This window comes from Phymastichus coffea, unplaced genomic scaffold (assembly GCF_024137745.1).
Source record: "Phymastichus coffea isolate CEN01 unplaced genomic scaffold, Cenicafe_Pcof_1.1 PCOF00020, whole genome shotgun sequence".
NCBI classification, from domain to species: Eukaryota; Metazoa; Arthropoda; class Insecta; order Hymenoptera; family Eulophidae; genus Phymastichus; species Phymastichus coffea.
In genome coordinates this window covers 4,099,347-4,111,763 of record NW_026706831.1, presented here as the reverse complement: position 1 = coordinate 4,111,763, position 12,417 = coordinate 4,099,347, and the positions used below count along the sequence as shown (strand labels likewise).

The 12,417-nt window shown below is 39.5% G+C and overlaps 1 protein-coding gene across 6 annotated transcripts in view; it reads left to right on the top strand.

The window, feature by feature from the left end:
* Positions 1-12,417, top strand: part of LOC131675357 (cadherin-87A) — a 943,248-nt gene that overhangs the window by 42,283 nt on the left and 888,548 nt on the right. For all 6 annotated transcript variants that reach the window (XR_009303046.1, XM_058954308.1, XM_058954307.1 and 3 more), the window contains one exon: positions 9,541-9,761. Coding sequence is in view for 5 of the 6 variants with exons in the window: in XM_058954308.1 (XP_058810291.1) it covers positions 9,541-9,761 (221 nt within the window). In the remaining variant the exon portion in view is untranslated. The remainder of the gene's footprint in view (positions 1-9,540; positions 9,762-12,417) is intronic.

The window sequence follows — 12,417 nt, the reverse complement described above, 5'->3', positions numbered from 1 at the left end:
AGCTGATTCTCCACTGCTTCATTTTCAATCGCGCGCGTTCCGCCTCGTCGCGTGCCGAATTTCCTCATTACGTTTTTCGTCTCCCGGTAGGAGCTGCCCCCGCGGGTAGCCACTAGGTTAGGCTATTAGCGCTAATATGACGTTTACCGTCACAATGTGAATAGTCAAAACAAATCAGACGAAATTGACTTGACTTCTTTTGGCGAGAAGATGGAATTTCGAAATAAACCAATTTCAGTATTTCTTATAATGCGCAATACCTAAAATTCCTTCAATTTGTAAATTCATAACACAAACAGAAGCGATATACGAGGTGTGTTCAAAAAATAACGAGAATTTTCGTTTTATGAAAAAAATATTTATTTATTCATCTACATTAATGTTGTCGCTTCAAAGTAGTCCCCTTCGGATACAATACACTTATGCCAACGCTTTTTCCAATCCTCGAAACACTTTTGAAACTCCATCTTTGTAATAGCTTTTAGCTCTTTCAGCGATTCGCTTTTAATGTCATCTATGCTTGTAAAACGACGGCCTTTTAATGTTCTCTTTATTTTTGGAAATAGAAAAAAGTCACATGGAGCCATATCTGGCGAATATGGAGGCTGAGGCATCGTTACAGTTTCGTTTTTGGCCAAAAATTCACGAACAAGCAATGAAGTGTGAGCAGGCGCATTATCGTGGTGCAAAAGCCATGAATTGTTTTGCCACAAATCCGGGCGTTTTTTTCGGATTGCTTCACGCAAACGACGTTGAACTTGTAGGTAGTACTGCTTATTGATTGTTTGACCTTGTGGCAAGAATTCATAATGCACTATGCCATTAAAATCGAAGAACACAGTGAGCATAACCTTCACATTCGACCGTACTTGTCGAGCCTTTTTCGGTCTTGGCGATCCAGAATGCCTCCACTGGGACGATTGAGCCTTAGTTTCGACATCATATCCGTAAACCCATGTTTCGTCACCTGTTATAACACGTTTTAGTAGTTCTGCATCGTTATTGACTTCATTTAGCGACTCCTGAGCAACTTCCATTCGCCGCTGTTTTTGTTCGAAATTCAACAATTTTGGAACGAATTTTGCTGCCACACGTTTCATACCCAAAACATTCGAAAAAATTTGATGGCATGAGCCAACTGATATGCCAACATCATCAGCGACTTCTCTGATTGTGATTCGGCGATCGTTCATAACCATTTCTTTCACTTTTTTCACGTTTTCATCGGTTGTTGATGTGCTTGGGCGTCCGGGTCGTTCGTCATCTTCAACGTTTTCGTGGCCATCTTGGAAACGCTTATACCACTCATAAATCCTTGCTTTACTCATAGCAGACTCACTATATGCCTTTGTTAACATTTGACAAACTTTACTACACTTTATTTCATTTTTTACGCAAAATTTAATACAAATTCTTTGATCCATTTTTTTTCACAAACGAAAATCGCCGAGCTCGAAAAACACGTCTAACGTTAGCGGCTGCCACTTAAAAAGTAAGCAATGAATATTGCTGAAAATTTTATCGTACTTCAGGGGCATGTGTACCAACATAATAAAAAAAAATTTTATACAAGCGGACTCTCCAAACCCGCGAAATTTAAAAATTCTCGTTACTTTTTGAACACACCTCGTAAATACACTTGACAGCTTGGAAAAGTCGAAAATAATATTCCGGGATTTCCTAAATAGAAAAACAATGTTTGAAAATAATAATGAAATGATATTCAAGTGTACAGGTATTATAGCAGCATAAAGATGAAACCCTGAGACTTATTAGAGATTATAAGAGAGGGAGATAGAGATTCATTAGTTAGTAAGCTTTATTAAGCTAAGGGATATAAACCCGCTGGCTGAATGGATATAAAAACAAGAGCTAGGTACAATTAATACTGAGCAATGCAATAAGACGAACAATTACAATTCAAAATATAATAATAGATAGACTAGGGTAGAATAACACATAGATGTATACCAGAATACATAAATAACATAATAACATAACGCAAGGATATAAATGATAAATGCTATCTATTATATTTAACGATCACCAACTCTCGTATAAGAAATAACACGAAATAATTATAAAAAAAGAATGTAACTTTATTTACTACATAACCCTAGCGACACGATTTAAGGCTACCCGACAACTAACTAACTTTACGACAACAACAACAACTGCTTGGCAACCTTCTGATCTTCTTTTCGTGACGTTCGACGGTCCGACATATAACATTATCTCCTCTTCTTTCCCTTGCTTCTGTCGTCCCGACAATCTCAAAACTGAAGAAAAGGTTGTCTTCTTCAAGCGGGTTGATCCTCGACTCACCATGCCAAAGGACCCGTCTCTTGAAAAGTTAACCTCTTCTTCCAAATCTAAGTAAAGATAAAATCCTCTCCAAGCGGACTGATCCTTCGCTCATGGCCAAAAGGGCCCGTCTCTTGAATAGGCGTTCATCTCTGCTCTTGAAATCATCTCGAAATCTTCCGACTTACAAGCGGCCTGATCCTTGACTCGATCACCTCATCGAAGGGGCCGTCTCTTGATAGTAGAATAATTTCATAATTATCGTTATCATCGTCATTATCATCATCATCATCATCATCATCATCATCATCATCATCATCATCATTATTGACATCTTTTTTAACGCCGTCAACATCGTCATCGCATCATTTGTTTGGATAAGAGTGGGGAATTGAGAGGTAGTGGATCCGCATCTCTATCATTGCTCCGACATTTGTCCTGTGGCTCACGGAAAACTACGACTCAAAACCACCGTGAACAGAGCAGCAAAATCGTCACATTCAATTGTCAGCCAATCGATAAAATGGAATCTTCTATCTCCAATCAATCGAGCAAAGCCTAATGGTCTACTTCTAGGAAAAAAGCCTCACATCAACTAAAAGACAAGTGCATCAACATGTATAGAGTGCTCCCAACGACCTCGAACACCAAACAACTTTCAGATCTGTAAAATCAAAAAATAGTGAGAGAACAAGTTTGGGGGTGTTATTTTCAGTCACTAGCCTCGCCAAAATCCTATCTAGTTAAGATACGTGACTCGCGATAACTTAACCTAGGAAAATTTGACTACCATCGACCACGCTTTACAAACTTAACCTGATCTTTCTCATTAAATTACGAAAATCACAAATAATCTAACAAGTAACCCTAACAATCTATCTAAAATATAAAAATTGACTTAGCTGGTTTTCGTCCACGCCTAAAAAAAATGCGGCTACTAAAGCAATACTGTTAGCTCCGGTTCGCCAGCGTAACGCATCATAGCCGAAGAACGTCCAAATCTCATCTATTTCTTTCCCGATCCTTTTTTGAAACATCAACAACAACAGTAGCCGAAGTTTCAACATCAACAATAGCGGCAGCAGTTTCGGCCTCAATTTCAACAGCAGCGCGTGCTCTCGTTTTCGTTTAAAACGGTACACGTGTTGGTGTACATGATCCGTTTCAAACCAAATATCTCGGCTGAGCCCCCAAAATGTAACGATCACCAACTCCCGTATAAGAAATAACACGAAATAATTATAAAAAAAATATGTAACTTTATTTACTACATAACACTAGCGACATGATTTAAGGCTACCCGACAACTAACTAATTTTACGACAACAACAACAACTGCTTGGCAACCTTCTGATCTTGTTTTCTTGACGTTCGACGGTCCGACATATAACAATATATATCTCATACACTTTCAATCGATGATCGGCGAGTACAAAATCATGAACTTTATCGATCACGTCTTAAGTAGTCACCTCTTTTAGACGGCCAGGACGCTCAGCATCACTTGTGCTCTTACGGCCACGAAGAAATTCAGTAAATCACTATTGAACTATGCCACGCGATGGAGCAGAGTCTCCATAATATTTCCTAAGCTTTCTTTCAGTTTCTTTGCTTGATTTTCTCCGTAGAAATAATGTTTAATAAGGACATAAGTCATTTTTTTCATGCTTACACAATAATAAACTAAATTCAAATGACTGTAAAAAATTTCCAAAACAGCGTACTAACTTAAAACTTTGTTTACGCACTTATACTAGATGCGACTCTCTTACAATGTAAAGTACGTTACAATAATATTACCATCTTCTGAGAAGTCACGGATTTATTGAACGACTCTCATGTGTGTATGTATCTGTGTTTGTGTGTATATGTAAATAAATATAGGAGCATCTGATAAATTGATGAAATAGTAACTAAATTGTACATAAAGATAAAGGTTAAACTGCAGAGGCAAACAGTCGAGACTTAAAATAAACACTAAAGGTAAGCGCTAAAAAGGGATGTGGGAACGAATGTAAAAAAAGAAGTGAGAAAAATCAGGAATATATGAATATTTTAATATAATAATGTATACAGGTAAAATATATGAAGGGGAGGAATCTTTAAAAACAATGAATTAAAAGGAGGGATGTTATAGGAATGAAAGCGTCCAGGGGTCAACATATACTCAATTGAAGAAGTAAAGGTATTGATATTAAATGGGCAAGAAGCGAAGAGTGTAGTCAGAGCCGAGATATTGAAGAGATTGTTACACATAGATTTCCGATGGAAATGCAGATATTTCAGGACGGCAAAGAGAAAAAACAGTCAATGTTTGAGTTTACGGTATCTAGACATATTAAAGGAGGTGACGGAGAGGTATTTAGGTACGTGCCGTAAATAAATAACGAGCAGAAACAAGCCTCAGTCCGTGGAGCAGGATATATATATACTAGAATAATATAGGTGAATTACGGTTAGATTATTTATTCAGGTGTTGATTAGACAGCCAAATGTAGATTGCAAGGTAGGAAGATTCATTTGTGTAGTTTATTTTGTAGATGAGGAGGGAAGGTAGGATCTTCCTATATGATCGGAAAAAGAGCCAATCTCAGCTTACTCTGTGAAAAGTGTCATGAGACTTGATATATTTGGAAGAGATGAATGAGATATAGCCTATAATGAACCGTATGCAAGCATTTTGAGCTACTTATAATGCCAAAATTCTGGTTTTGTCGAGATGACTAACGGCTAAGGAAGCATAGTAGAAATGAGAAGAAACTAGTGCTTTCACTAAGTTTTCCTTGGTCTTAAAGGAAAGGAATTTCTTGTAAAATTTAAGCATATTTAAAGAGTGATGGATTTTACGGACTCTATCGGAATCATGAGATTTCCACTGTAGCGACGACAAAATCGTAAGGTCTAGGCTCTTTACAGTGCCCGAAAATAGGCACGGTCTGGAATGTGCATGCTCGTTATGGCGTGCCGCCATAATGCAGGCACAGTACGAAAAGCTCGCATGCCGTGCCGTCAAAATGCTATCATTTTGCTGTCGATAAGATAAATTCAAATGCAAGCATTCTGCACGCATTATGACAACACGGGGAGCTTTTCTAATTTTTTTTCATGAAATTTTATGCCACCGAAGCACTCATAAAATGTGTGCAGCGTATCGTCCCTTTCGTACCCGCAGTATTTGCATGCTGAGCATAACCTTGTTATGTCTGTATATGTAGAGTCTAAAATATCCGTGTCCGGTAAGAAACTAGGTTAAATAAAAGTTTTCCTCCCCAAATTCCCTTTCCATCCATGGCCTTAGTCTACTTATCAGTCGTCTCGTCCAAGTCCCGCTTGACGTCACAGTCCACCGTAAAATCCATTTCGTCATCATCCTGTTCCGTTCCGCAGCCACCGCATCGGTTCTCGTTACGTCCGTATTGCGTTGGTATACCTGTTTCCATTCCTTAACGAGCAGGTCTATAGGGATTACTCCCGCCACAACCAGAACGGCCTCTGCTGAGACCGTTCTATAGGCGCAGGCAACCGTCAGTGCCCCTATCTCTGTATGTTCGTTAGTTGTGCTCAGTATTTCTTGACCTCCAGCGCGTCAACCCATACCTCCGCGCCGTATAGCATAGTCTAGTGAGTCGTTGCCATAAGTAGCCCTCTTTCTTATTGTCTCGGTCCGTACGTGTTGGACATCAAAGAGAAGACGAAACCCTCTTCACCACTTTATCGGTCGTTGCTCGTATGTGTGGCTAGAAAGTTAGTTTGGTATCGAGGGTTACCTGTACATACTTTACTTTCCCTCTGGTCATCGTCTGTTCGTTCTCTATCATCATTGGGATGAGGGTCTCGGTTCTCCTCCCTGTCATTAGCATCAGTTCCGTCTTGGCCAGGGCCAGCGTCAGTCCGTGTTGCGTCAACCACCTATTGATCCATCTCATTGCCTTGATTAATAGTATTTGGGCAAGTTCTGCAGTTTGTACAATTATTACCACAACTACGTCGTCGGCGTAGGCTACCAGTTGCACTTCCTCCGAAATCTCGAGTTTCAACAGTCCATTGTACACTGCGTTCCAGAAATCTGGCCCAAGGATTGACCCTTGACCAACCCCGGCAGTGACTCTTCTCGTTTCCTGTGCGTCCGCTGTCTCTTATGTGAGCCGTGTGTTCTGTAGGTTATCCCTGAATACCTGTATGAGGTAGAGTAGAGTCCCGAAGGCTTGTAAGGCCCGAAAGATATCCATCCACCCAGCGGAGTTGATGGCGTTTCGTACGTCCAACGTCGTTAGTAGCACCAATGGTCTCGCTCCATAGCACCTACGCTTTGTCTGCAGATAGATCTCTGTTACTTGTCTTATTACTCCGATCGTCGAGTGGCCTTTCCAAAATCCGTGCTGGTTGTCTGCCAGTTCACCGTTCGTCTTTATCATGTCTATCAGTCTCGATTTTAGAAGCGCTTCATACGGTTTGCTTGCTGTATCCAGAAGATTCTGTAGGAAGACGATGCATTTAGCTGACCTTTTCCCTTGTACAGGAGAATCAGTTTTGCCGTCTTTAATTGCACGGGAAATATACCCACTCGCAGATTCGCTTTGTACATGTCGAGGAGTATACCTAGGCATACATTCGCGATCTACTTGAGAACTTTTCCAGGTTTCAGTGAAGATACTGCTCGGAGCAGCTCCGCGCAAGTGAATTCTTGTACAGGCATGTGTTATTTATCTGGGAGGTCGTTCGTTTCCGGATGGATCGAGAATAGCTCGTCGACTATCGTCCTCATTAACGTTCTGTCCTTTTGCTTCGCGGGGCCGCATTTCCATAGTTTCTTGGACACTATTTTGTAGCTAAGTTCTCAGGGATCTCTCTCCAGTTCATCGCACAATTGTCTCCAGTAATGTTTTTTACTGTCCTTAATTGCAATAGTCAATGCCTTTCATGCCGTCTTGTGCATCCGCGCAAGTTCGGCTGCGTCAAGCGTACCCCTTTCTAGGGCTCGGTGTTCTCTCCTATGACAAGCGATGTAGTTACTATGAAGGCCACCAATTTCGTCTGTCTGCCAGTACATCTCTCTTTTGTCTCATGTCTTTTTCCGCCTGGGCATCGTGACTTCACAAAGGGGAGATATCAGTTCCATTGTTTTGTCAGTTACCCATTTCGCCAGGTGCTGACCCTGAAGCTGTATTGGGGCGGCACCTAGTGGTGTGACTGTATCCAGTAGCATACCCTCGAAACGTGTTCTGTCTTGTTTGTGTATGTTCCAGTACTTTGGGATCTATCCGTTCCTCATTAACTGTTTCGTCGTAACGTTGCGTGATCTTTCACTTCAAAGACGATGTATTGGTAATCGCTAGCCATATAGTCTTCGATCGCTTACCACCGCCTTATTCGCGAGGAGATTCTGTTCGATGTCATGGTAACGTCGGGTATGGAGTAACCGAAGCCCGATGTTCTGTACGTCGGCGTCGATCCGATGTTGGCCACTGTCAGATCAAGCCTTGTGGCCGTCTCTAGCAGCAGCTTACCCCGTTTGTTCGTCTCACTCGATTGCCCTAGCGTTTAAATCACCCGCGACCACGAGATCTACCTGGAGGTTCCTTAGGGCATCCTCTAATGCTTCTGCCTTCTGTTTGAACTCGCGTATGCAGTTTGGGATCAGGTAGATGATAACGTACGTGATACCATTCACCTTCGCCCAGACGTAGTCCACGTCATATGAAAACCCTTCCACTCGCTTGTTCTTCACCAAAATAGCTAACGTGCTAGAGGTGTTCGAATATCATCCGTCCTTTTCGTCCAGGTTCCTGTACTGCTCGTTAATTATCAGGATGCATGCGTCTCGTTCCTTTGCTATTTGCGACAGTTGCCATTGAGCTATCTTGGTGCCTCACAGGTTTCTCTGTAGCACTCCTACCGTCCTTTTGTGTGCCTCTTACGCTCCTCCAGCGCAGTCCTGTAGACAGCGCACATCCCGGAACCTGGCTTATGCTCCACCTTCAGCATCTGTGCCTCGGAGCACAGGAAGCAGTCAAGTCGCTCAGATGTGCAATCTTTCTCAATATGGCCAGTCTAACCGCACCTCCAGCAGTATTGTCCTTTATCTGTCCCTTTACAGTCTGCTCTTTTGTGCCCGTATCTGAGGCATCGGTAGCACTTGCTGAATATCAATCTCGGAGCGACCCGGCAGTTGATCCAGCCGATTTTGATTCAGCCTTTCTGAGCAGCTTCTTTGCGCTGTCCGGGTCCACTTTGCACATTGTCGTACAAAAGTTCCTCTTGTTGGAACCAATAACATGACAAACTTTGAAATTTCCGGTCCCTCCTGTCTCTCGTTTCAGTGTGTCCGTCACTTCTTGTTCGACCGGGACGGAGTCCAGGTCCAGAATGTTTAGAGCCACGTTCCGTGTCATATCTCGTATGTCGCCGTTCTTTTCCAGAGTCTGTCGTAGCTTCTGCTGGAAGTTCTGTCGTTTTGCTGCGCCATTGTGGAAACGTAGTAGCAGTCCTTCGTCTTTTGTCTTGCGTTACCCCGTGATGGTCACTTTAGATTCTGCGAATATTAAATTTAAGAAGAAACCAATGTTAAACAAAAGAAATTTAATTAGTTTAACTATTCAATAAGTAGTGCTATATTAAATATCAACTGTATGTAACAATAAGCAGGGGTCAGTCATTATGAAAAATTATTTTTAACTGAAAATGTATCTACTTCAATAATAAATAGGGGATAAATTCATATGGAGAATCAGAGAATTAATTAATTTAATTAATAAATTGTACAGAGACATCGGTATGACAAAAAAACAGTTTTTTGAACATTTGACCTTTAATTGACCTTCCTAGGTCACAAATACAAACTTGTAATATCATTTTGGATGTAATTTTTTCTGCTCTACACGATTCCGGGGTCAAAAATAGGGGTTCCCATTAAAAAAAGCACTTTGATCTTCAAATGTCCTTGAAAAACGTATTAAGTTAATGGTAGCATTTGGTGGCCCCCTCTGTCCCCCGCAACTTTTGTAGAGGTCATCTTTTGACAACGTTTGTTTTTACTAGGTTATGCGCGTGGTCGGATTAAAATGAAACACCCTGTATAGTCAGGGGCACGAAATTTAGAATACTTGTTTGCTAGAGTTTGTTGATTAGTATTTATGTTATACAATTTTATATATACCTGCTTTAATAAGTATGAAAATAGATCATTTTTGACTGACAAGTGTAGTACGGATAAAATGTTGATATTAATTGTTTCAGCGGGGAGTGGAAATGTGAATGAGCCGCCAACTTTTGAGACAGGCGGCTACCCTGTTGGTAAAATTCTATCAGAAGCGACACCTGTTGGTTCAGAAGTATTCAGACTGAAGGGTCACGATCCTGAAGGTTCATTAGTCAAGTATGGAATCCAACTCAATGAAAAGTTCATTGTCGATGAGCGCACGGGCCTTATGACTTTAGCTAAGCCTCTCGATCGTGAGGTAACTCAAATGATATTATTTAATGCCAGAATATTTTTTACTGCATAAGTGTACAACTTTTTAAACTTTCCTCCTTAAGATATATATTAAAGCGTAGGATTATATCACAACTTTCATGCTAGGAAAAAGCGACTTAGTGTGAAAGTATGCAAACACTTAAGCATAGAGCCGACATTTTTTATTACAAAACATTAAAAAATCTTTTGTTCATAAAATCGATCAATGATGAAGTTGCTTATTTCGAAATATCTGTCTAGACATTTTCAGATATATAAATTGTAGTATTGTAGTAGTAATTTGCGAGTCCATTCTTCTATTTGCTATTCTCAACCGACGTCATGTGCCGTCACCAAATCGAGATAGATAGACAGATATATATATATACAGGGTGTCAATTATGTCCCGGGACGCCTGAATATTTTTTGAAGTACTTCAGTTCTGAAAAAGGTCAAAGTCATTCCTTTAGTAACTTTCAACGCGGAATCCGATGGTGACCTTGGATTTGACCTTGAGACTGACCTTCAAGGTTATTTCAAGGTCAACTTTGTTTTTTTAAATGGGAACCCCTATTTTTGACAACGGCAATCGAAAGAGCGGAAAATTTTACGTCCAAAACGGTATTTTTAAATTTTTTTTCATGGCCTTGAGAAGGTCGATTTAAGGTCAAATGCTTCAAAAACTGCCTAAAAGCGTTTTTTTAATTTTTAAGATATCGAAAAATGACCTCTACAAAATTTGTTCAGAACAGAGTGGGCCACCCAATGCACCAAAAACCTTTGACCTTTAACCTCATTTTGAAGGTCATTTCAAGGGTGAAGTGTTTTTTGTAATGGAAACCCCTCTTTTTGACCCCGGATTAGCACATAGCGCGAAATCCGACGTTTGGATAAGGTATTATGTTGAGTTTCGATTGATCCACGACGTTCATCGCTAAGGTCATGTGAAATTTAGATCCAATATTATTCGCGAAACATTTACAAAATGTTTCGGGCTAAATTTATTAAATTCTACTGAGAGCATGTTACAGTGACCTTATCTTTGACCTTTGATTGTTTGAATAATAAAGTAACGGGTTATCCAAACCGAAAGTCAAGTTGTTTTAAATAAGGAGCAAGCAGAGACATAGGTACAATTTTTTTGCCGGATAAGTTTTTTTCACTCACTGCGTTTTGAATGTTTCTTTCTGATTTCGCGCTATATGCGAATCCGGGGTCAAAAATAGGGGTTTCCATTACAAAAAACACTTCGACCTTGAAATGACCTTCAAAATGAGGTTAAAGGTCAAAGGTTTTTGGTGCATTGGGTGGCCCACTCTGTTCTGAACAAATTTTGTAGAGGTCATTTTTCGATATCTTAAAAATTAAAAAAACGCTTTTAGGCAGTTTTTGAAGCATTTGACCTTAAATCGACCTTCTCAAGGCCATGAAAAAAAATTTAAAAATACCGTTTTGGACGTAAAATTTTCCGCTCTTTCGATTGCCGTTGTCAAAAATAGGGGTTCCCATTTAAAAAAACAAAGTTGACCTTGAAATAACCTTGAAGGTCAATCTCAAGGTCAAATCCAAGGTCACCATCGGATTCCGCGTTGAAAGTTACTAAAGGAATGACCTTGACCTTGGTCTAATAATCTGTACCTAAAAAGCTACAGCCTTGTTCCGTTACTTATTTGACACCTTGTATATATATATATATATATATATATATATAGAGAGAGAGAGAGAGAGAGAGAGAGAGAGAGAATGAGAGAAAGAGAGTTGTCTTGAGTAGAGTTTTCTTTATTTCATCATGAAGTGGAATTGTGTCTGTATTGTTAGAAATACAATAGAGTTATACAATAGCTGTACGTTATTGATAATTAATTTTATTTTCTGCATCGTTTAAGATTCAGTTGCACAAAGTATTTATAATAGAGATAGATTTTTAATACAAATAAAATTTAGATAGAAATAGGTGTAGTAGATAATAATATTAAACAACAAAGAGACTATGAATAATAATAACAGATGTACAATTGTTGTTTAATTATTAGTAACGGTATACAGTAGTGATATTGAATTTGATCTTGAGTTAGCCCTCGAAGGTCCTTCCTAGGTCAAAGGTCACCTTTTTTATTGGAAGTGGCTATTTTTAACAACAACAATCAATAGAGCGGAAAATTTTACTCAAACCAGCTATAAATTAACTCCAAACTGTGTGAAGTTTGAACCTTCAAGGTCATTGTGAGATCATTTTTTTAATTTCATGTTACTAACAAGGGAACCACCCCAACACGATCTCACCGATTTGAATGATTTTGGGATATGTTGTAGTACTTGAAAAAAAATTAGATACGTGTATTTTTTATCGGCCCATAAGGGCTTTTAAGGGGTGAAATCCACCCTGAAAATCAACCCCTAAAATCAGTTTTTTTAATATTTCTCAGCATCAAATGAATATTTTTCAATAAACTCAACGTTAAAAAATTTCTTATAAAAAGGCAATTTTAAGGACATAAGATTTATACCGAAGGGTAGCAATCCCCTTGTTAATAGGGGTAAATACACTATTTTTTTACTGTTTTACGACATGTAATATAGTAAATCAGATCGAGTGATTTAAAAATCGCACTGATAATGAGAAAATACAAAAATTAAATTGACGTGTTTCCGGATTTAAA